General features: G+C 36.4%; 1 protein-coding gene and 1 long non-coding RNA gene across 2 annotated transcripts; one reads left to right on the top strand and one right to left on the bottom strand.

The window, feature by feature from the left end:
* Positions 1–358: 358 nt before the first annotated feature.
* Positions 359–17,421, bottom strand: LOC145576602 (uncharacterized). The gene is made up of 6 exons (XM_081634330.1): positions 17,062–17,421; positions 14,188–14,262; positions 12,705–12,785; positions 12,496–12,635; positions 10,002–10,262; positions 359–1,613 (listed from the first exon to the last, which is right to left on the bottom strand). Exons 2-6 carry the CDS (start codon positions 14,242–14,244, stop codon positions 1,604–1,606), a joined length of 549 nt encoding a protein of 182 aa, XP_081490456.1. The 5' UTR covers positions 14,245–14,262; positions 17,062–17,421; the 3' UTR covers positions 359–1,603.
* Positions 17,422–18,042: 621 nt separating this feature from the next.
* LOC145574743 (uncharacterized) lies at positions 18,043–22,251 on the top strand. The gene is made up of 4 exons (XR_014098162.1): positions 18,043–19,223; positions 20,048–20,111; positions 20,201–20,380; positions 20,512–22,251. It is a non-coding gene; the product is annotated as an uncharacterized LOC145574743 (long non-coding RNA).

The raw sequence follows: 22,251 nt of genomic DNA on the forward strand, positions 1-22,251 counted from the left end.
TCTTAAAGTAGGGTCTCACACCAACCAAGATAAACAATGCAATTCGGATTCAGTATGAAGAGAGGCTGGATGACATACTCAAAATAAAGGCTAACTAGCCAGATCAATGAATGCATGTAACAAGCAAACCTTACCTAATCAATTTAATCTCAAGGTAATCATTAATCAATTTCCCAAAATCAAACTAAATAACTAATCAAGCATGCTTCACCCTTTCCCTAGCTAAAAGATCTACTCACTACTCATGATTGTACTTAAACCTTCTTGGTGATAAATAATTCCTTTTTTCTTCCAAAAAATTTTGGAATATCATATGCAATTATATCATTGATGTAGTCAAAGAATATCATCACTAAAGGTTACATTCTAACTTTTCTCAAATATTGGAACAAACTCTTTCGCTGCTTCCATCCCCTAGAGGTTGACCCTCTCTATCCACCAAGTTATTAGGAACATTTTCCACAACAATGAATTACAAAGACCAATGAAAACTATTCAATTGATGGATTCTAGAACAAATGAAACCATAAGGAATAGGTTGGTGTTTAGAAGACAACCATGGCAAACTCATCAACTATAGGAGGAGCAATCGAATCTTTTCGCTGCTTTCATCCCCTAGAGGTTGACCCTCTTTATCCACCAAATTTTTAGGAATATTTTCCACAACAATGAATCACAAAGACCAATGAAAACTATTCAATTGATGGATTCTAGAACAAACGAAACCATAAGGAATAGGTTGGTGTTTAGAAGACAACCATGGCAACCTCATCAACTCTAGGAGGAGCAACCGAGCAACATAAGAGATTGCAGAGTCAGCCTTTACAGATGTAGCTAGGTATCGCAAAACCTTCTCCCGGCCTAATGTAACCGGTTCACGGATTCTTGTCCAAATGCCACAGGTAGAGAGCATAGCCATTCAAATGCTATGTTCACCCAAGTGCATACACTGCAAAAAATTCAAATAATTTAAGCACATGTAAAAAAAAAATAAAAAATTAAAAATTAAAAAAAAAATATAGCAATGGAAATACAAATATTAGGATGAAACTAAAACAAAAATCAACTAAAGACTTTCCAAAAAAAAAAAAAAAAAAAAAAAAAAATCAACCAAAGACCATAGGATTCATAAACATTGATGGTTGATAACATGCCAAGATTTTTCAAAACGTAGAGGGTATAAATTAATCCACACCTAAAGCTTTAGTTTTGTTTGACATTTTCCTTCACATTCTTGCATATCTGAAGTTCAATGCTAAAAAAGATGGTGCACAAGTTCAAATAGTTCATATACTTCTTAGTTTCTTTTAGCTAATCATTAAAGGTAGCACTTTTACATGGAAGAAAAAAGATACGAAAGGGCTGTTTACTTGTACAGGATTACAAATACGCGTTATACAGATGAACAAGAAAGCATAACCTTGATGCTAGATTGAGGTCTTCTGAGCAATAATTGCCAGATTCCTTGGTGACAAAACAGGATCAAAAATAGGCAACATGAAAACTTTGACACTTTCTTGCTCTTGTAGGAACAACAATCTATCCAGCAGTAAAAGTGTTTCGAAGACTGGCCCCAGAGCAGCTCGCAAAGACCAATAAGGACCTATAAGCCCCTGTAATGGGAATACAAATTAATGTTGAGAGTTTGAGACACATTATACAATAAATGACAATATCAAATGATACAACCTAGACGACGAATCATACAGCTTCAAACATGCATGATGACACTGTATAACAAAAATCCAAGCAGCCAAATTGAGCATTTTATCTATGTACAACCATCAACATGATTTTTTTATTCCATAGTTTATCCACTTAAGTTCTTGTAATGGTGTAACTAATTATTCATGAATTAGTTTGACTTGAATACAAAAAAATGATTGAACAAGTCAAAGCCCATCTAACAGCACACAATTCAACCAGCATTTACAGCCATTGAATGACAAACACTGACGAAGATTCAGCAGGATGTCTTTACATATATGGAACACATGAGCTACCAAACATAAATGGGCAAATTGATTATAGAGATTTTTTTTATTTTATTTTATTTTTTTATTCTACTAATTTTTTTTTTTTATTTTTTTTCGTTCTATTTGTCACTGTATTCCATTTTAAGCCTACTCCCCTTAACATCATAACCCCTCTTACCCCAAAAATTTTACACCTTTCCACACTATTTTATCTTACACCCAATTACCTTTTTACACTCTTAATTTTCTTACACCCACAAACCTTTTTACAATCTCTTGTTTTTTCTAACACCCACTAATATTTTTCAAAGCTTAAATTTTGTATCTACAGTACGTCAAAAAAAAAATAAAAAATAAAAAAAAATGACTGGGTGTATTTTGGACCCTGGTGGAAGCTGCAATTTGTAAGCCACCTTGCCAATCCTCTGAACAACCTGATAAGGCCCATAGAAACGAGGAGCAAGCTTGGTGTTGGACCTTCTAACTAAGGACCTCTGTGTGTATGGTTGCAGCTTCAGGTACACCAATTCACCAACTTGAAAATCACCCTCACGCCTTCCCTTATCCTCATAATGCTGCATATACACCTGTGCTTGCACCAAATGAAACTTTGTCATCTAAAATAGCATCCCTTTCCTGCAGTTGTTCTTCTACAGAGGACACGGCTGAAGTGCCAGCTGAAAACCGCAACAAGTGAGGAGGGTCCCTGCCATACAAGGCCTTAAAAGGGGTGTAATTAGTGGAGGTGTGAAAGGAAGTATTGTACCAGTATTCAGCCTAGGGAAGCCATTGAGCCCAAGTATGAGGTTTCCCGTTCACAAAGCACCGCAAGAAAGACTCCACTCCCTTATTGACAACCTGGCCGTCAGTTTGGGGATGATATGATGTACTTCTCATCAACTGAGTACCCTGAAGTTTAAATAGATCAGTCCAAAAAATGCTCAGAAAAACCTTGTCACAATCAGACACAATAGACCTTGGTATCCCATGCAGCTTAACACACTCACAAAACTATGAGCCACGCTCTAAGCTATATAAGGGTGTTTAAGAGGAATAAAGTGCCCATACTTGGTGAGTTTGTCCACCACCACAAGTACGGTATCCCAACCCAAGGACTTGGGTAATCCTTCCACGAAATCCATCAAAATGTCCTCCCACACTTGTTCCGGAATTGGTAACGGATGGAGAAGCCCCAAAGGTGTCAAGGTAGAATTCTTATTTTGCTGACAAACGTGACAATGCTGCACATACTTAGCTACATCCTTATGTATCCCAAACCAAAACCACTCACCAGCCAGCCAGTGGTAGGTTTTAAGATCACCTGCATGTCCCCCTACCACAGAGTCATGGTACAATTTGTTAGTCAGCTCACAATACCTAGGAATCACAACCCGACCCTTGTACTTCAATACCCCATTCTCAAAAGCAAAACATTTGGGAGTGGTCTCTCCATTCTGAAGCTGAGAAATCAAGCGTTGCAGCACCCCATCCTTCGGTACGAATGACTGCACATAGTCCCAACGCAAGCCACAAGAAGTGACCATGGAGTAACACTCCACATTCGAGCTAAATTGGCGGGATAAGGCATCTGCAACCTTGTTGGCAGGCCCCGGTTTATAATGCATTTCAAAAGTATACCCCAAAAGCTTGCTTATCCATTTTTGGTAAGCCTGACCCACTTCTCTCTGTTCCAGCAGGTACTTGAGACTCCTCTCATAGTCCGCACAGTGAAATGGCGGCCTAATAAATAATGTCGCCCCTTCTCTACGGCAAACACTATAGCCATCAACTTCTTTTCATAGATAGGCTTGCCCGGTTTCTCACACCAATGATCTTACTGAAATAGGCTATCAGGTGGTCTAACTGCAACAAAACCGCACCCACACCCATGCCCTAAAGCATCGGTTTCCACCACAAAGGAAAGTGAAAAATCTCGGCAGCCAAGATTGGTGCACTCACCATTGCAGACTTGAGAGCTCTGAAACGTCCACCCAAAATTGTCCTTGCGTAACTCATCAGTCAAGGGTTGTGCAATTATCGCATAGCCTTGTATAAACTTGCGATAATAGCCTGTAAGACCAAGAATGCCTCGGAGCTCCCTCAAATTCGAAGGAGGAGGCCAATCCAACATTGCTTGGACCTTAGAACAATCCATTTCCACCCCTGCTGCTGAAATAACGTGGCCCAAGTACGCCACCTTAGCTTTTCCCACTTCACATTTTTTGAAGTTGGCATACAGATGGTCTGCAAGGGTTTGCAGCACCTGTTTCAAATGTTCGACATGAGAATCCATACAAGGGCTGTAAACTAGAATGTCGTCGAAGAAGAGTAGAAGACGAGAACAAATTTCCGCAAGAACGGCTTGAATATCTCATTCATCAGGAAAAGTGGCAGGGGCGTTGGTCAGCTTTATGGACATCCTCGGGACGGACCCGAATCTGATGGTATCCTGATTTCAAGTCAAGCTTTGTGAATACCATCGAACCACCCAATTCATCTAACAGTTCATCATAATAGGGATTGGAAATTTGTCCGGAATGGTCTCCTTGTTCAATGCCCTATAGTCCACACAGAATCGCCATGATCCATCCTTTTTCTTCACCAACAATACGAGGCTAGCGTAAGCACTGGTTGACGTTTGAGTTATCCCAGAGACCAAATTCTCGATTTCATCTTTCTCGGTACCGGTACGGCCTAACACTGATTGGGTTAGTGCCACTACGGAGCACAATCGAGTGCTCGATCTGGCAGTGCGGTGGGAGTCCTTCACGCATGTTAAAAACCTGATTGAACTCCTGAATTAGGGGCTGAAAGACCACTGGAATCTGTGGTGCTTTCTCCTCTGACTTCTCCAATAGATTCAACTCAAGCAAGTATCCCTGACCTTCCTCTGCAAATTTTTTATCATGGCTTTCCCGTTCGTCCCAAGTGAGGATCTTTGTTAAGGTGATAGTATCACCACCCAACTGGAATTTCAGAGTTTGAGTCTTCCAATTCGTGGTGGTAGTAACCAATTTCTCCATCCATTGAATGCCAAGGATTAAATCCGAACTCCCCAGGGGAAGAATGAGGTAGTCCTCCATAATCATCACACCTTGAAGGTCTAACAACGCCCCCTTACACACGCCCTCACCCTGCACCACCTCACCAGTTCCAAGTGTCACACCGATTCTCTTTAACATAGTGGGTTAGATACCCAGCTATAGTGGAGATGAAGTTATGGGTCGCCCCGGGATCTATCATCACCACCACAGGCTTACTGTTAACACTTCCTACCAACCTCATTGTCTTCGGGCTCGTCGGCCCCATGACGGAGCTCAAGGATACCTCTAGGTTGAATACGAGTCTGGTTGTGGTGTACAGAAGCCATCTGAGTGCGTCTCCACGGAAAATTCATCGACGTCTTCTCCACCATCCTCATCCTCCATAAGCAACACGCTCAAGCCGCGGCGTGGACAGCGGTGGTTCATCGTCCATTTTTATCACAACGGAAGCACAAACCCTGCTCCCGCTTTTGTTGTAATTCCTTTCGGTCTATCACCTTATTTCGCCGGTATTTTTATGGGTGTTGGGGTTGTTTCTTGTCGAAAAAGGTTGGTAGGTGGAAGTATGGTGGTTCGAGTTCATGTTTACGGTTGTGGTGTTTTGGTTTGGTGTATATGGGTTGGATCGAAGGTTTGAAACGGGGTACGCCACATGGGCAAGTTTCCAGCAGGTTTGGGCCGTGGGGCCAAACCGCAATTTTTCCTCGATCCGCATGGACAGATCCATAGCGTGATCCAAGGTTATCGGGTCTAGGATCCGGACCTCAACCCGGATGTCCTCTTTTAACCCATTTATATATGGACCCTTTGCGATCTCCTCTGGGAACCATCAATCGGAGCGAGAAGCTCAATGAAACGTCGCCTATAATCGGTCACCGTGCCGGTCTACTGATGAGCGAGCCACTGCCCATGTAGCGTGCTGGTGGCGGTGGTTCTGAAACGCCGGAGAAGCAATTTCTTCAATACTTCCCACGATAGTAATGGGTGGCGCCGATGCTCCCATTGATACCAGAGCAAGGCGTCACCGTCAAGGACGACTATGGCGGCCTCAAGCTGATCTTCAGTTAACCGATAAAAATGGAAGAATCGCTCAAAGGATCCAACCATCCGGGTTTGTGCCATCAAACAGAGGTAAATCGAGCTTCCTCAATTTCCAGTTGGATTACCCACCTTGATAGCCACCATCTCCAAAATCCAAGGATGGTTGTGTGGAAAACAAATTATCCGACTGAGTTTGTGGTCCATTCACCAGCGAAGAGCGAAGTTCAGAACGGAGTTTCTCCTCACCAGCAGCGATCTGGGATTTGAAGTCCGTTTTGAATGCTGCCATTGCAGTGGTGATCTCCCGAGCAACGCGCGATGGAAGCCTAGAGATCTCCTGCTCCAACAAGTCTAGACGTTGTTAGGCAGGCCATCTTCTTTCTCGGCTTGGAATGTCACTTCTCTAATACCAATTTGCTAGAGATTAGTATGAGAAATAGTAAGATAACAAGCTAGAGAGGTAGAGTAATGGCACCAAGGGAATGATAATTGTATTACTGAGGATATCCAATAATACAGACCTTCTTTCGAGAGGAAGGAGCTCTCCCAAAACAAAACACTCAATTAATTTTCTGATCCATTCCCCTAACACCAATTAACTAAAAATACCCCAAATTTAATCCCCAAAAACACACCTTAAGCATGCCAGCCTAGCAATAACAAACTCATAACAAACTTATCTAGAGATTACTATTTTACCCTTCTTCCCAAACTGAATTTAACAACTTGACAATTCAGCATTCTTCCATCTAATTGTTAGGCCTTCTAGCGTAAGTAAAACGGATATCAGGTTTAGGCTAATTCCTTGCAGATTTCTAGGTAGAGGTAGCGCGGAACAATAAGAAAATAAAGAGAGGTAGAAACAAGTTATTGTTATTGTTGTTAAAAAAAAAAAAAAAAAAAAAAACAAACTATATATGCTTAATTAAAGTAGTAAATATGTTACTTATCAAATAGGAAGAATTTCATCAAATGAAGGATTTTTCAAGAATATTAAGCTACTCGTTTCATTAATATTAAGCTACAACGATTTTAAAAAAAATATTAATTAAAGTATAAGTATAAATTTATTTTATGACTTAAAAATCATAAATTCTAATTACTCTATAAAGTATGAGTAATTTAAATAAGAGCCTTTGTGAAAAAAAAATTAAATAATTGGATGTATGCAAAATTAATAAAGAGAGTATCTAAGAGACCAGTTTCTATACATAAGCGGTCTCTTTTAAAAGAGAATCTAATAGACCTGTTGTTATAAACAACAGGTCTTTTTAGTTCTAAAGCAAAAGTTGGTTCTCTATTAATTTTGCTTTAGCAACATCTAAGAGAGCAACTATTATAAATTACAGGTCTCTTTGATCACCAACTGTTTTTTTTTTTTTCACTGGTAGCACGTGCTACCCCTTGTGCCTTCGTGGGCCGCTACTAGTAATAAGAGTGGTAAAAAGAATGATTGAATTTGTCAATCAAACATCAACAAAGGGATTCATGTTAGTTGATTCTCATTCCCTTTGTTGAATACCCCTAACTAAGTGGGGTAGTTGGAGCATTAAAAATGCAAAAGAAAGACAATGTAGTTAATAGTTTATCGAAATACAACAGATGTGAGAGAAAAGAAATAATAAAAAAAATTAGTAATGGGTTTGGGTGGAGGACTGGGAAAGGAGGGAGATATAATATTAAATTGTAGTTTTTTGCCATAAAAGGAAAGGTAACCCTTAAAAAAAAAAGTGTTTAATTTGGGTATTTCTACCCCGCCACATGGCCTAATGATAGCGCGACACGTGTCACCTAAAAAGGTCTCCAAGTGGACCTCCCATGGGCTGACACGTGTCAAGCAGATAAGCCCTCAAGAATTGGCGGCCTTTAAGGCCCAATCCCCGAGGTAGCCGCAAAACGGCGCAGCCAAATCCCTAGGTCATTAAACCCTAGGGCAGGACATACCTTTCTAGGACCCTATAAATAGGGAGATTCCCCCAATTATTATGGCACCTTACAATCATTACATCATTTACTATTCTCGAAACAGAGAAAACACCTGATCTCGGAATCCGAGAACATATTTACTTTCCGCACGTTTTTACTCCGATCCCTACTAACTTAACCGTCTGAGGCGGACCTCCGAACATCCAGAGTTCCATTGTTTTGCAGGTACAGGCGGCTTGGATCCAGTCTGTGAGCTGTAACTCTCCCAAGGGACACAAAAACCCCAAAACAAGTGCCACATTTGGTAAATGTAACACTTAAAAAAACAGAGGGAGTATGTGTATATATTAAATCGTGATACGTCCTCGACATGAATTTTCTCCCTCCACTCTACCCAATCCAACATCATATTTTCCTCTATCCCAAAAGCACTCATATCACTCTCAATCACCCTCTTCCAAGCTTTCTTAGGTCATCCCCTACTCCTCGTAATCCCAGCACTTTGTCACTCTTCAAGCTTCCTTACCGGAGCCTTACTTGGTCTCCATTTTATATCACCAAACCACCTTAGGAGATTCTCCTGCATCTTGTGTTCAGTAGATGTTAACCCCTGATTTCTTCCTTAAACCACTTTAGAAGATTCTCTCGCATCTTGTATTCAGTAGATGTAAACCCCGATATTCAGTAGATACTAACAATATTACTTAGGAGATTATTACTTTAAGTACAAGTAGATACCAGAATATGAGGTGGGCATAGATAAAGCAGAAGTGAGAATGATAGATAGAGATGGGGAAGCCTTGAAGAAAGTGATAAAAAAAAAATGTTGAAATTGGGGTGGATATAAAAGAAAATGACTATGAAGAGGGGACAAAATAGCCATCAAATGAAATGTAGTGGAATTGAGATGATATTGGACTCTTTGTACACAGCAAAAAATTAAATTACCATTGATGTAACATTTCTGTAAATAATATGCCCATTTCTTTCCTGTCATTACAAGTTTTTTGTCTAGACCCATTGAAATTCAGATTTCTTAAGTTATATCATTGCCGCATCCTGCCTAAGGATTGACTCCACCCCACATATGGTGCTTGGATCAGAGCTCCACTTCTTATGTTATTTTTGTGCCCAGCAACATACTAAGAGCAACTCATGGGCAGAAATGTATAATAATGTGGATCCTATTACTTTTTTAAGCCCCTTACTCTTCCTTAGCTAGAGAAACAAGGCGATAATTCAGCAGCAGCAAGCAGCTTTCCCTTCTTCCCCTTTCTTTAAGGCAACTCAAAGAAACTTCCACAGCAATGGGGAAGCACTTTTAAGTAGAGAAAAGCATTATGTGCTCTGTTTCCCCATTTTTGCTGATATGCTTAAGGGTAATATCTTAGTCTATCTGCTATGGAAGGGTTAGAATTGATCGAATTTTTCATGCAATGAGAGCCAAAATCTAAATGGTTTTCAGAGATCTTAAGTTGCAAAGTATTGAATCTGCATGCATTCTCAGACTATTTAACCCTATATTATTATACTTCGTACAATAAATGTCTTAATTAGATAATTAATTTGATATGTAATCACTTTGTGCACATAAAGAGATGACTTTACGACAGGCTTTCCTAGGAAGTGAGCTCACATACACCAGTGACGCAGAATTAAGAATGCTCGGCTGAATTTTATTGAGTGATTAAGTTCCTTTCTAGTAGAGATAAGACAGAGGGGCCAACAATGTTTGAAAGGGATTGTGGTGGCCTATAGACCTAGCTACAAAAATATGGTACTATGTTACAGATTTTTCCAGCAAATAATTTAGCAGTATAAGAAATATAAAGTAAAACATAGAAACCATCTACAAAGCTTCTCTATGCTTATCAATAGTCACCAACCTTACCTCTACCTCCTTAAAACATCTCACACACAAAATTATGGTACTGTGGTATAATAAAACAAGAGGAAAAAATAAAATGAACACACTCAATATAGAAATCCAAAGACATGATAAAGACAGACATACCTCAGCATAGTTACTGATAAATCACCACAAGCATGAAGACCAGCAAGAACCAGTGATGATTCGCAATCAGAATCATCACCACTGGATGGAAGTTCCAGGTTTGCAACCTCAAATCTTGCAGGAGAAATTTGGTTGGACCCATTTCCTTTGTGATTTTTATCAAATCCATCTTGCTGACAGCAGTAGTTGCTAAGGTTTCTCAACATAGATGAAGACAGTACACGGCATGTCATTGTGATAGGCATATTTTGCAGCCCCTTGCTAATCTAGCACAGTAAATTGGTATATCAGTTTGCTACAAGAACAAAAAAACAGCAGCTGAAAATTGTTGGTATGAAGGTCCATAAAGGAACGTAACTGTTAGGAAATCGGATGTTGTTGTGTTTGATTAATGCGGAACAAGTCAATGAAAAATAATACCAAGAAAACAATGTAAAGATGAACAAAAAAAACACAAGGATTTACGTGGTTTGGTCAAATTAGACCTACATCCAGAGGTGGGGGATTCGAGAGTTTCTTCACTATAATGGAGAAAGAACGAGAAAATAATACAAGGAGTCTTTATTCTTAATGGCTCTCTAAGATGTGATCTAACTGATCACCTAAACGATCCTTTTATAACATAAGGAAACCCTAATAAAACCCTACAGTACACCCCAAGTATATCTCAAATAGCTGTCATGTGGAGAAAACTGATTTTAGGGAAACTTTTCATATGACTAATATTCTGAGTTTTAAAATTTTATATTGATCAGCTTGTGTTGCATTGATAGAGACATCAACCCAATGCAAGTGTTTGAAATTCAAATAAGAACCTTAATGTAAACTCTATATTCAAACCAAGCCAAGTTGAAAAAGCTTATATCTTAAAATTTTCACATTATTTCACATTAGTTCAAACATAATAAATTCTGACTGTAAAAAGCATCGACACTAAAACTTAAAATTTCGATCAACTCTCCGTCCCCAACCCTGCCACCATGATGGTCACTATGTCACCACTCCACCAACAGGACACCATAAGATCATATATTGAAATGATCAAACATTTCCCAAACTTCCAAATTTTAAGGGCGTATTACCTTTAAATTATGGTCTGCCATTTTCTTATCTCCAGTTCCTGACTTGGTATAGAGTTTCTATTTAACAAACAAAGAGAACTGTACTAAACATTTCAAGAAGGGGGTGGTGAGGATTGGAAGTATCACTTCCACATCAGATATAAGTTGTACTCCCTTAGTCTTTTTTTAATATACTCACTTTCCTTTTTAAATACTTCTTCCGTATTTTGTGACTTGCTCCACTTTTCTTTTGCGGCCGTATTTTATTACTTACTCCATTGCCTTTTTCGGAAACTTTTAACAATATTTTACTATTTTCCTCCCCACTAGTAGTCCCCTCATATTATATTCCCTTAGAGGTCCCCTCATATTATATTTTTATATTTTTCTTATCTTTTCTCCTCCCCACTTATAGTCACTTTTACTTTCTCAGATTTTTTTATTCTTCAACCAACCCCATTTGCATCATAAAATAATACTTTCTATTATTTCTCCTAAAACTCTATAGAGAAATGGAGCAAGTAATAAAATACAGAGGGAGTATAACTTTTTAATATACCCACTTATAACTGACAGCATTTTTAAAAAGGACTCACTCTTAGGCCTTGTTTAGTTTAACTTATTTATACTTATTTCAGAAAAAATAAGTTCAGATCACATCAGAAAAAATAAGTTCAGATCAAATCATATCAGAAAAAATAAGTTCAGATCAGATCATCATTTTATGTGATATTTTTATCGCTAGATATCTTTAATTTTGTAATGAAAAAAATTGTGAAAGTTACATATTAATAAAATACACATTATTACGAATCTAACAAGATCCCACTTGATATATTTTTTTCTTAAAGATTATCGTACAACTAAGATCAAAGTTTAGTCAGATCAAACAATCAGATCAAATTAGACTAGACCAAATCAGATCAGATAAGCAAAAATAAGGTGAACCAAACAAGCCCTTACTCTCACAAAAATTATTTTCATGTCACTTTACCTTTTACTATTTTCTACATCCTAAGTTGAAAATTCCTTTCTTTGTAGGAAATGAGGGAGTAGAATATTTTATTTATTTGACATGTATTCCAACGGAAAACAGACTTGTGTAAGTAGTTGCTCATACCTCATGTTCACGAAAAGTTTCACCTTCCAAAAGCTTCCCCTCTTCAAGAACTAGACTTCAAACTTTTTAATCACCACAATATTTTTCATGTAGAATTTGTTCCTATATCCTTTCTGAGCTCTTCGTATAATTTTGTTGATAAAAAATTTTAAAGTATTCTACAGGCTAGAATTAACAAAACATCAACAGTTTGTCAAGGATGTTGCTGGAGAATGGGTACTCATAGGTTATATGCTAATGCATATTAATGGGAGATTGGTATCTATAAACTAGACATGATAGCAAAGGAACATAAGTTCAGCCTTTCACATACCCAGAGTTATGTAGCTTAGCTGCATAATGCTTCTTGATTCTCTCTGCACGTATATTTGTAACAGCTCCGTGATGAGAAGACGCGTTAATGGCAACTACAGGTAACTGGTGTTGGAAGGCAAGTACCAGACTAAGGTAGCCCTGTAATTGGTTGATTAGCTAGATAAATTAATCTTGAATCCAAAACAAAAGTGTAACAAGATTATCTACCTGACCAGCACCAACATCAATCACTGTATGAGCTCCTATATTACTCGTGATACAGCTTACAAGAGAAGACAAAACCTCAACCTTCACAACAAAAAAATTTAGTTCAGTGGCTTACATAACAAAATGGTTTGCAAAATACAAAGGGAATATTTGATAGGCAAATGGTAAGATGGCATGAGGAATAATCGTTAACCCTGTGCATCAATGGGGTTCCTTTCCCTGGATCAAATACTCACATAGTCATGGTTCCTAAATGAATACATGACAATGCTGCAATATTAGTTCCCTACCATATTATTTAAATAAAAATATTTAAAAAAAAAAAAAAAAAAGTGTTCATATCCTAAGGTCACTTAGATGAATGGAACATTAAAAAAGATTGGACCAGCCAATGAAATCACTCTGTTAAAGCAAATAAATAGAGACCTGGCTAAATCCAGGCCAAGTTTTAAATTACAGAAATTGATCAATCAAAAGAGACCCAGTAACTACACAAAAACCAGCAACTAATGAAATCCCAGCAAATCCCTGGTAGAGAGGCTACTATAGACAATTCTAGCATAATAAAAAATATGCATACAGTTTATAACTTCATATAGGTAAATAACCCAAAACACAATTTTCTGGAAATGAAACCCTCCATTTTAGTGTCTTCAGAGGATATTTCAAAGCATAAACAAGTTCAAAGTGCACAACTAGAATCAGAGTGTGTAACTGTTCATTCAAAAATTAATGAGAGAAATAGGAAAAGACAAAAAAATAGTTCCCCTGTTTCTAATTGATCTTAGCATTTTCTAATTGATCTTACCATTTACTATTTGCACATTATTAAGAAATTAGGCGAGTGGGTGGGTGAGTGGGTGTAAGAAAAACGTGGTAAAGTAAGAGAGGTGTAAAAAAGTAAGTGGGTATAGGAAAAAAGGTGGATAGTGAGTAGAAAGGTGTAAATATTGTGGCGTAAGAGAAAATAAGGTAGTAGGAGTTTGCAAAAAATGGTTTAATTTGGAAGTGTGAAGAATTTTTGGAATTAGAAACAAGCCAAAACACATAGTGCTACAATCATTCAGAACACAGGTGGAATAAGTATAAATAACAATAAATGAATAAATAAATAAAAAGGCTCATGTTTACGATCAGAAATCAGATTATAGAATTTAACCATCACGACCATAAAGTTCTAACTTGGTGTGCACAAAAACTTCTTGAGAAACCACCATTATTACATTCACGACACAATAAACAACACACATCCATTAAAGCAGTGTATAAGAAGGTTTAAATATATTCAGATCCAACCCTTACAACCCAGCAAACCTGGAATATGTTAAGCTTTTAATATAAACTACACACGATCTTATGTGTAAATCAAACAGTGTTTACGTAGTAATAGACTTGATGCATCTAACATGGGTTGTATATCCATAAAAACATAAGATATAGTGAGTAAAGAAGGTGCACGGCCAAAAGATGAAAAGGGGAATACTTCATGCTTCTTCTTGGGATTCATGCCTTGTGAAAGGCCACTATTTAATGATGTCATGCTAATTCCAGGTAATTCCTGCACCAAACCATTGATAAAACAATAGCATATGTTATACAAGTTAGATGGAGAAAGCTCATCCAATGCCCACTTTCAAATTTTAACCATATACATAGCATAATCCTAGCATGCTAGAAAGTAGAAAGTTAATTAAATATAGACTCCCCCAAGTAAAAACAATGGTTACTGGGATAGTGTAATATGATTTATTAATGTGAGTATGTGACAATCTAAGGCAGACAATTAGTATAACGATATTATATAAAAATTGCAGCCTGATTTTCAATGGGTGGGTGAAATGAGTTTAAAATCTACCCATTTCACACTCAGGTCTGTCTTATTATTCATCTTGCAAGCCAGTATGTCCAGTAGATCTATTATGCAGATGAAACCTATGCTAAGCATGAAACACAGAGCATTAAACTAGCAGCCATCTGAGAGGTTGAGAAACTAGCTTATGAGTTATGACTAAGGTAGGGAATTTGTAGACAAAAACAAAAAGTATATCAAGCAAACATATAACTGACAGAAGCTCCAGGAAGGCAAGATTCAGATGGCCAGCAAATTCCATGATTACTGATATTTGGTCAAGTTTCAGGCATCATACGGTCATACCCCCCTCCAATATTTACACTTTGTTTGGATTGAAGGAAATGGAGGGAAAGGAAGGGAAGGGAAATAGAGGGATGGATTATCTTTCATTTGGATAACAAATGAGGAAGGAAAGGTATTGGAGGGGAGAGAAACGGAGGGATTAAATTGTAAGAAATTAATCTCTCCAACAATGGAGAGATTTGGAAGGAAAACTCATCTTCTCCCCTCCCCTCCCTCCCCTTCTTTTCCTTCCCTTTTTCATATCCAAACACAATGCTAATTTTATACGTTATCATTCTTATTAGCCAGTGAAGCTTTATAAAATTGGAAATTAAAATAGGGTGTTTGTTGGCCATTTACACTATATTTTGATAACAACTTGGAAGAGAAAAGAAGGGGAGGGAAAAAGGAGGAAGGGGAGGGAAAAAGGAGGAAGGGGAGGGGAAAGAAAGGGAGGGAGGAGTTGGAGCTCCATTTCCCTTATGCTAGTTTGAAGAGGTCCCTTCCCCCCCCCCCCCCCCCCTCCCCTCCCTTCCTTCCTACAACTTTTTATCCAAACAACGGGATTTCTCCCCTTCTTTTCCTTTCCATCCCTTTTTCTCCATTTCCATCTACCCAAACAATATGTCGATCTCCCACAAACAATTATAGGTTCACTAAACATTTGTCGGTTTTGAAGATTATTTTAATTTTAACATAATCTAGTATTATATCACTAGGAAGTTAAGTATCTTCAATCAAATTCACTAAGCTCATGATATCTTCACTTGGAATACGTTATTCTTCTCTAGATATATTAAGATCTAATCTCAACTGATCTAATCTAAATTTTTCTTGTTTGACAGAACCTTGAACAAATCGTACTCAAGTAGAAAAATACATAATGGGGTCTTAAAAGATTCGTGCTAATGTGTATTTTTGAAATATCTAATATTCATTGATTTTCTTAATATGAAATTCCAAATATTTGGCAATAAGAAAACGCAAAGAATGGCATCAAGTATGATCTGTTTCGGTCCATTTTTAATCAGAAAAAGGAACAAGTTACTAAAATAAAGTGAAGTGAACATAGCCTATGAAGATGAATGAAAGGATCAAATCCCTAAAAATAATAGGATTAATACTAACAATGGCTGTTAATTATAAATTGTCTAGCCAAACAAGAACAAAACTTATAAGTATTAAGCCTTTATAACAGGGCATGATCCTGCTACCTTATAAACTCTGAGTTTATTTATGTAAAAAGGTCTAGAATGGGTAGGAAACAATTCCCAAGCTACTTGAATAAAATCCTAGTCATCTACCAGTACTAGTTCAGTTTCAGGGGCGGACCATAAGAGAGACTGAACGGGGCTTGGCCCCTGATAACTTTGGGATGAAAAATTATACGTTGTACTTAGCAAGGCCCAATAAATAAAATTCTGATTGCTTTTCTTACCTAGGAGCCTAGGCCCTAAAGCTAAATATAGAGTGGAGTACTACGACTACGAGTGCTAATTTACAGTAGTCAATAACTATCCAATTCCAAAAAAAAAATGTACTGACAACTCACAAAAGTACCATTATGTTTTACAAGTTGATCAATGTATTTCCTACAGCTCAAAACTTTCCCAACCATCGAGAAAAGAGTGTCCAAAGAAGTGTAAGCCCACAAAATCTTTTTAATATAATAACAGCGTATCCTCCTTGATAGTTAACTCACAAAAGCTTTGAAGTCGCAAAAATATTCCAAACATGCATTGTTTTTGACAAATAACTCACCAGCAACCTTATGCAAGAACATTGTGTCCCAAGACATCAACGCAATTTTAGTGTTAATAACATTGATCCATGAGAAGATCCAACAATATCTCATTATTTTTCAGAATCTTTGTGGCATTATCAACATCTTGAAACTAGATTGTCTACGGGTCGAGAAGAATAACTTTAACAAGTTGTAGCCTGCTTGCATAAGATAAGGTCTAGAAATCTTGGATCCAGCCAAAATTCTATCCACTAATGGCTTAAATTGGCTAATATTACTCCTAGATAAGTGTTGGACAATACCTCAATCAAGATCTAAAAAAATGCAATTCCAAAATCTCAAACAAATTGTTTTCCAAGCACAAAATACAGCTTTTCTATATATACATACTCACGACATCATTAGTAGAAAATAACAAAAATAATATTTAATGATTAACCGTCCATTCAAAAAAAAAAAAGGATTTAAGAGCTTTATACCTTTTCAAGCTTTGCTGGTTCTCGTGGAAATGCAAGCAATTTGGCAATGAGTACATATTCCTTGAGCGAAGCAGGCCAATGGTCCAACAATATTTCATGAATTTCTGTTAAATTCACACCTCAAGTTTTCTCATGGAAACCAATATCAATATAGTATTGGTCACCCTATTCTCATTAACCACACTAATATCACGTATGATAATATATTCATAATATCATATCAATATACTTGTATAGTTTTATATCCTCATAATTTATTCTCAATTTGAAACTGATATTTCTTTTATATAATTTAAGAGTTGTTTTTGTAACTTCTCACCAAATTCCTCCAAAACTCTTATCCTGCAATTTTGTGCACTCCTTTTTCCTTTTTTTTTTTTTATTTTTTTTTTTTTATTTTTTTTTTTTTTTTGCCAATAACCTCCAAATAACTTCCTTCCTTCAAAAAAGTAAAAAATAAAAAATATTTCTAGAACTTTCACTTTACTTTTGTCTTCTTTCTAACTATACATAGTTACATACTACATAAATCCGATGCACTCTAGTCTTTTATATAATTGCATAGTCAATTTTACAACACTTCACAACAATCCTCCAAATCCCCAATATTCAAATTCTATGCATTCCATTTTTTTTACCAAAATAAAAACTTCCCTTCCATCTATTTCTCCCTTTTTTTTTTTAAATTTATTTCAAGAGACGTAGGAAGCCATATTTTTCTTTTCCTTTTTTCTTTTCCTCTCATTTTCTCCAAACCAAAAAGGGCCAAATAACTACCAACCTTTCACTTTAAATCTTGTTTTCTTACGGGAATAATCTGTCCCGTGCATTCACGGGTACGCTCTAGTTCAAATAAATTAAAAACACCATGCTTTAAAAATCCTATGAACTATAAACAAATATACAATAGAGGCCATTAATTGACAGTTACCTCAAACACATAAAAGCCTATTCATCAAATAACAAATACTGTATGAAAAATTAAGGTATTTTACTATTCTATTGATGATTAGTACTGGAATTACAATCATAAGTTTTAGAATTAAACCTGCACAATTCCAGAAGGAATCTGAAGAAGATGCTCAACAGGTTCATGCTTCAAGCAATCAATCCAATTTTCATCAACTGCTTCCCGCAATCGATCCTGGGATAAATTAAAAGAGAAAAAGCGTCAATAAAACCAAGAGTGAAACTGAAATTGAAATGCAGAATTCAGAGAAGTTGGAACCTTGAGGAAATTGACGACATTAGCTTGGAAGAAGAATTTGTAAGGTTTGAGAAAGTTAACAATGGCGGTAATCCACTCAAGGGTTTCAGCAGCAGTGTTGCACGAGTAGTTGCTTTTGAATTCCATTATTCACCACTATTCAGTAGACTCAAATTTTGGAATACGAGTAATTGGGCGGAAGAGCAGTACTCATATACTTTTTCGTCCTATTAACAATGGACTTTTTAGCATTATTTGTTTCAACATATAATCCATAACTCGCCAAATTGAGGGTGAAGGTAGCATTTTTTTTGTTTTTTCCTTATGAACAGTGTAATTTCAATGCCCTTGCATCATGCCTTTTTTTTTTTTTTTTTTTTTTTTTTGCTGATTTTCCTTATGAACCGTACTTGGCGATTTTACCCTTGGGTTTCTGTTGTTTTTTTTTACTTTTGATTTTGTTTTTCCCTTTTTTTTTACTGCCTGTTCCCTTTAGTCGGCGCCTTTTCTCTCTCCTGTGGTCACTTCCTCTCCATTCATCTCTTCTCTCTCATACCTCCATTTTCTCTCTACTTTCTCCTTTTAACATTTCTCTGGGCAAAGCTCACACCTCAAAAATGGAGCTTACCTCTTTTGCTACTAGAATTACTTCTCTCATTCCTGTCTTCTTCCATACTCAATTCCGATCCTAATTCCCTCTCCTCTTTTGATGAAGAACGAAATTGTTCAGTAAGTTATCGATGTTGCTCACCTAATGCTCTCTCCTATAGGGCATAAATTGAAGAAAATGAAGAGGAATGAATCATAATTTTTTACCTCTGATCTCAGAGAAGGTCGGCCATGGCGGTTATCACTAGCTCCTGCGACGCCAGTTGGGATCGGCGACCTCCTACCACCGATGAAAGCCCTGCTTCTCTATTTCCTTCATTTATCCTAAAAAAAATCATCAATCAAGGTGGTTCTTCTTCTCCAAATTTCTTCTGTAATTTTTGTTCAGTTTCATTCCCTTCTTAATGAATTTTACAATTTGTGTTTGATTAATGTAATTTATGAATTTTGACAAACTTTAGATCTGAAAATTTGACTAACATATTTAAAAAATAATAATAAAAAAACCAGTTGAAGCTTTGAATATTGCGCTCAATGGTTCATCCTCCATTACTTATATGATTATCCATTCACATTTAGCTTTCAATTTCATCAATTGACTATTATTTAAAATTCTGGAATTCTGGGGTTTGTAGTATGGGTTATGGATTTTGATTTTGTGAAGGTTCTACATGTGAAATTATCGCTCGCATTCTGGGTATGTCAAATTCTGATTTTATAAACTCCTTAAAACGGGTTCAAGGATTAAAATTTATTAAACAATCATTTCATGAATTGTTAGACAATTATTATACAATTATTTATTAGTCGGGAAAGCTGGTCTTATTTCAACAATTTATTAGACAATTATTTCATGAACTATTGTGAGAATTATTGTGGGTTTTACTGTTTTAGATAACATTTATATAAGTTTATGATTTGTGGGTTTGACATTTAATCGAAATTTTGGTGACCGAACCAACAAAGCAGCGATAATGAAGTCGGGGTCTCAGTTTTTAGCTATTCAGGTTGTCGTGTTTATTGTGAGCTAACTAAAGTACTTATTATTATCGTGAATAATGCTCTTAAATTGCTTTTTTAATTTAAATTATATTTTCTTAGTTTTATTACTAATAATTTTGGGATTTTAATTTGTTCATTTGCTCTCTTTGTCTCCCCAACCTGGTTCAGATCAGTGGCAGCAGTTTGTGAAGCAGCAGTTTGTGAAGCTGCAGTTTGTGCTAGAATTGTTCAGGTAAGCGGTTGTGCTAAAAGTGTTCTTTATTCATTTCATGAAAGTGTTAATGTAGACATGAACGTGTAACAATGGTTGATTTGATTTAGGTATGGGATGGAACTCAATGCAAAATGGTAAGAACCTTGCGTGGTCATCAAACAAGAGCTGGTGTTTTGGCATTGAGTTCCCGTATACTTGCCTCCGGAAGTAGAGACAGGAACATACTTCAACACGATCTTCGGGTCTCAAATGACTATGTTAGCAAGCTTGTTGGACATAATTATGAGGTAAAGGCAATACTTTGTCTTTCTTACTGGAATGTAGAGTACTAATCTTTTATTGTTGCTGCCTAATTTGATCAATTTTTTGGTTTGTTATCATTAAGAAAATAAGAATATTGTTATATGTCATTCTTTAGGTGTGTGGGTTAAAATGGTCTCATGATAATAGGGAGCTTGCATCAGGAGGCAATGATAATCAGGTAATTAGATAGTATTCAATTTTCAAATAGTAAGTGGTTTGACAATCATCAATCAAGGTCAAAGCCCTGCTTCTCTATTTCCTTCATTTATCCTCAAAAAAATCATCAATCAAGGTGGTTCTTCTTCTCCAAATTTCTACTGTAATTTTTGTTCAGTTTCTTTAATGCCCCTTTTTCCAGTCATTATGAAATTGTATTTCAATTCACCAAGAATCCTAGGTTTTGTGAATCCAAAGATACCCTTTTTTTTCCCGGGTTTGCTTTGTTGGTGATCTTATTGTTTGTGAAGTGTTCTTTATACTTTATTGATATCCACTTTTTATAATTTTACAATGCCGAGAACTAGAGATATTAATCGTTAGAATAGTGCATTGGAAAGCGTGATACAAGATATGTGTCAACTAAATAAAAATGAATATAATATTAAATTATTTATAAATTAATAAATTACGTGAAACGTTATTGGTATTTGTTCCAAAGGAAAGATCTTGTTATACGAAACCTACTGCTAAGGTATAATTGTATTTTCTCTTTTGTTTTACTCCTTGCAATTACTGTTAGATTTTGATAACTTTGATTGATTTGTATTTTCCATATAATTTTTCTCGGCTTTATATGCATATCAAGAAAAGGATTTTTCTGAGTTTTATCTTATTCAAATCAGAAAAAGATAAGCCAAATAGCTACCCTTCCATTTTCCACGGCTTTTGATTGAATAAGTGATTGATCACGTGAAGGAATGAGATGAAGAACTTGATAGATTAGGCCCTCTTAATGTGCAACATGTCTTTGACTATTTTTGAAAGGAAGGGAGTTACTTTGGACAAGCATTATAAGTCAAATTATAAGTGATTGGAATAAATATAAGAATAGGGTCTTTCTAAGGGGTTGGAAAGTGAAATTTGTGTCAAAATTAGAGGTACAGACAAAATTTCTATAGAGGAGTTAACGCAATTAATTTAAGAGGTACGGTTGATCATTGAAAAGTATATGGAACACGATCCTATTGTAGGACTAGTACGTTGTGCAATGAGAGATTCAATGAAATATAAGTTGAAAACTACTTTCAAGCAATATAAACGATTCATGCAAAAGGATGGGAGGGTGGGTGGCCATTACGTAGTCATTATCGAACATGAATTAAAGAAAGAATTAGGAAAAAAGGGAAACATAAACATATGAATTAAGAAATCAGCAAAAAATAAAAAAAGGTAGGAAAAAGATTCAACAAGGAAGGAGAAGAAGTAGTATTTAGTACGAGGTATTTGTGTGTTTTGTGTAAAAATGTTAATGGTGGTATATCTAGTTTAGATGCACTAGGGTGAATCCTAGAACTTGTGGTTTGGCCTTTTAGGGATTATGGGACCAACAACCTAATCTTATCAATCTGTTTATTTTTTATTTTTATTTTTTTTTTTGGAACTCCAAAAGACTTTAAAGCTCCATAACTCAATCTCAACGTCTGTTGTGAATTCAAATCTTTTACTATACCCTAAACTTCAAAATTTAGTGACCAAATAGCCTCTCAAATCTTCATTGACAATCTCGTCTTCCAAATCTTCTATGACAACAAGCACTTCTTCCACCTCTTGTGGATTGCCACCGGCTACAATTAGGAGGGACAATTTCGAAAACCTGTTGTGTGAATGCTCAATCACAAAAATAGTTCAATTGAAG

This window comes from Chenopodium album, chromosome 13, assembly GCF_948465745.1.
Source record: "Chenopodium album chromosome 13, dcCheAlbu1.1, whole genome shotgun sequence".
Lineage (NCBI taxonomy): Eukaryota > Viridiplantae > Streptophyta > Magnoliopsida > Caryophyllales > Amaranthaceae > Chenopodium > Chenopodium album.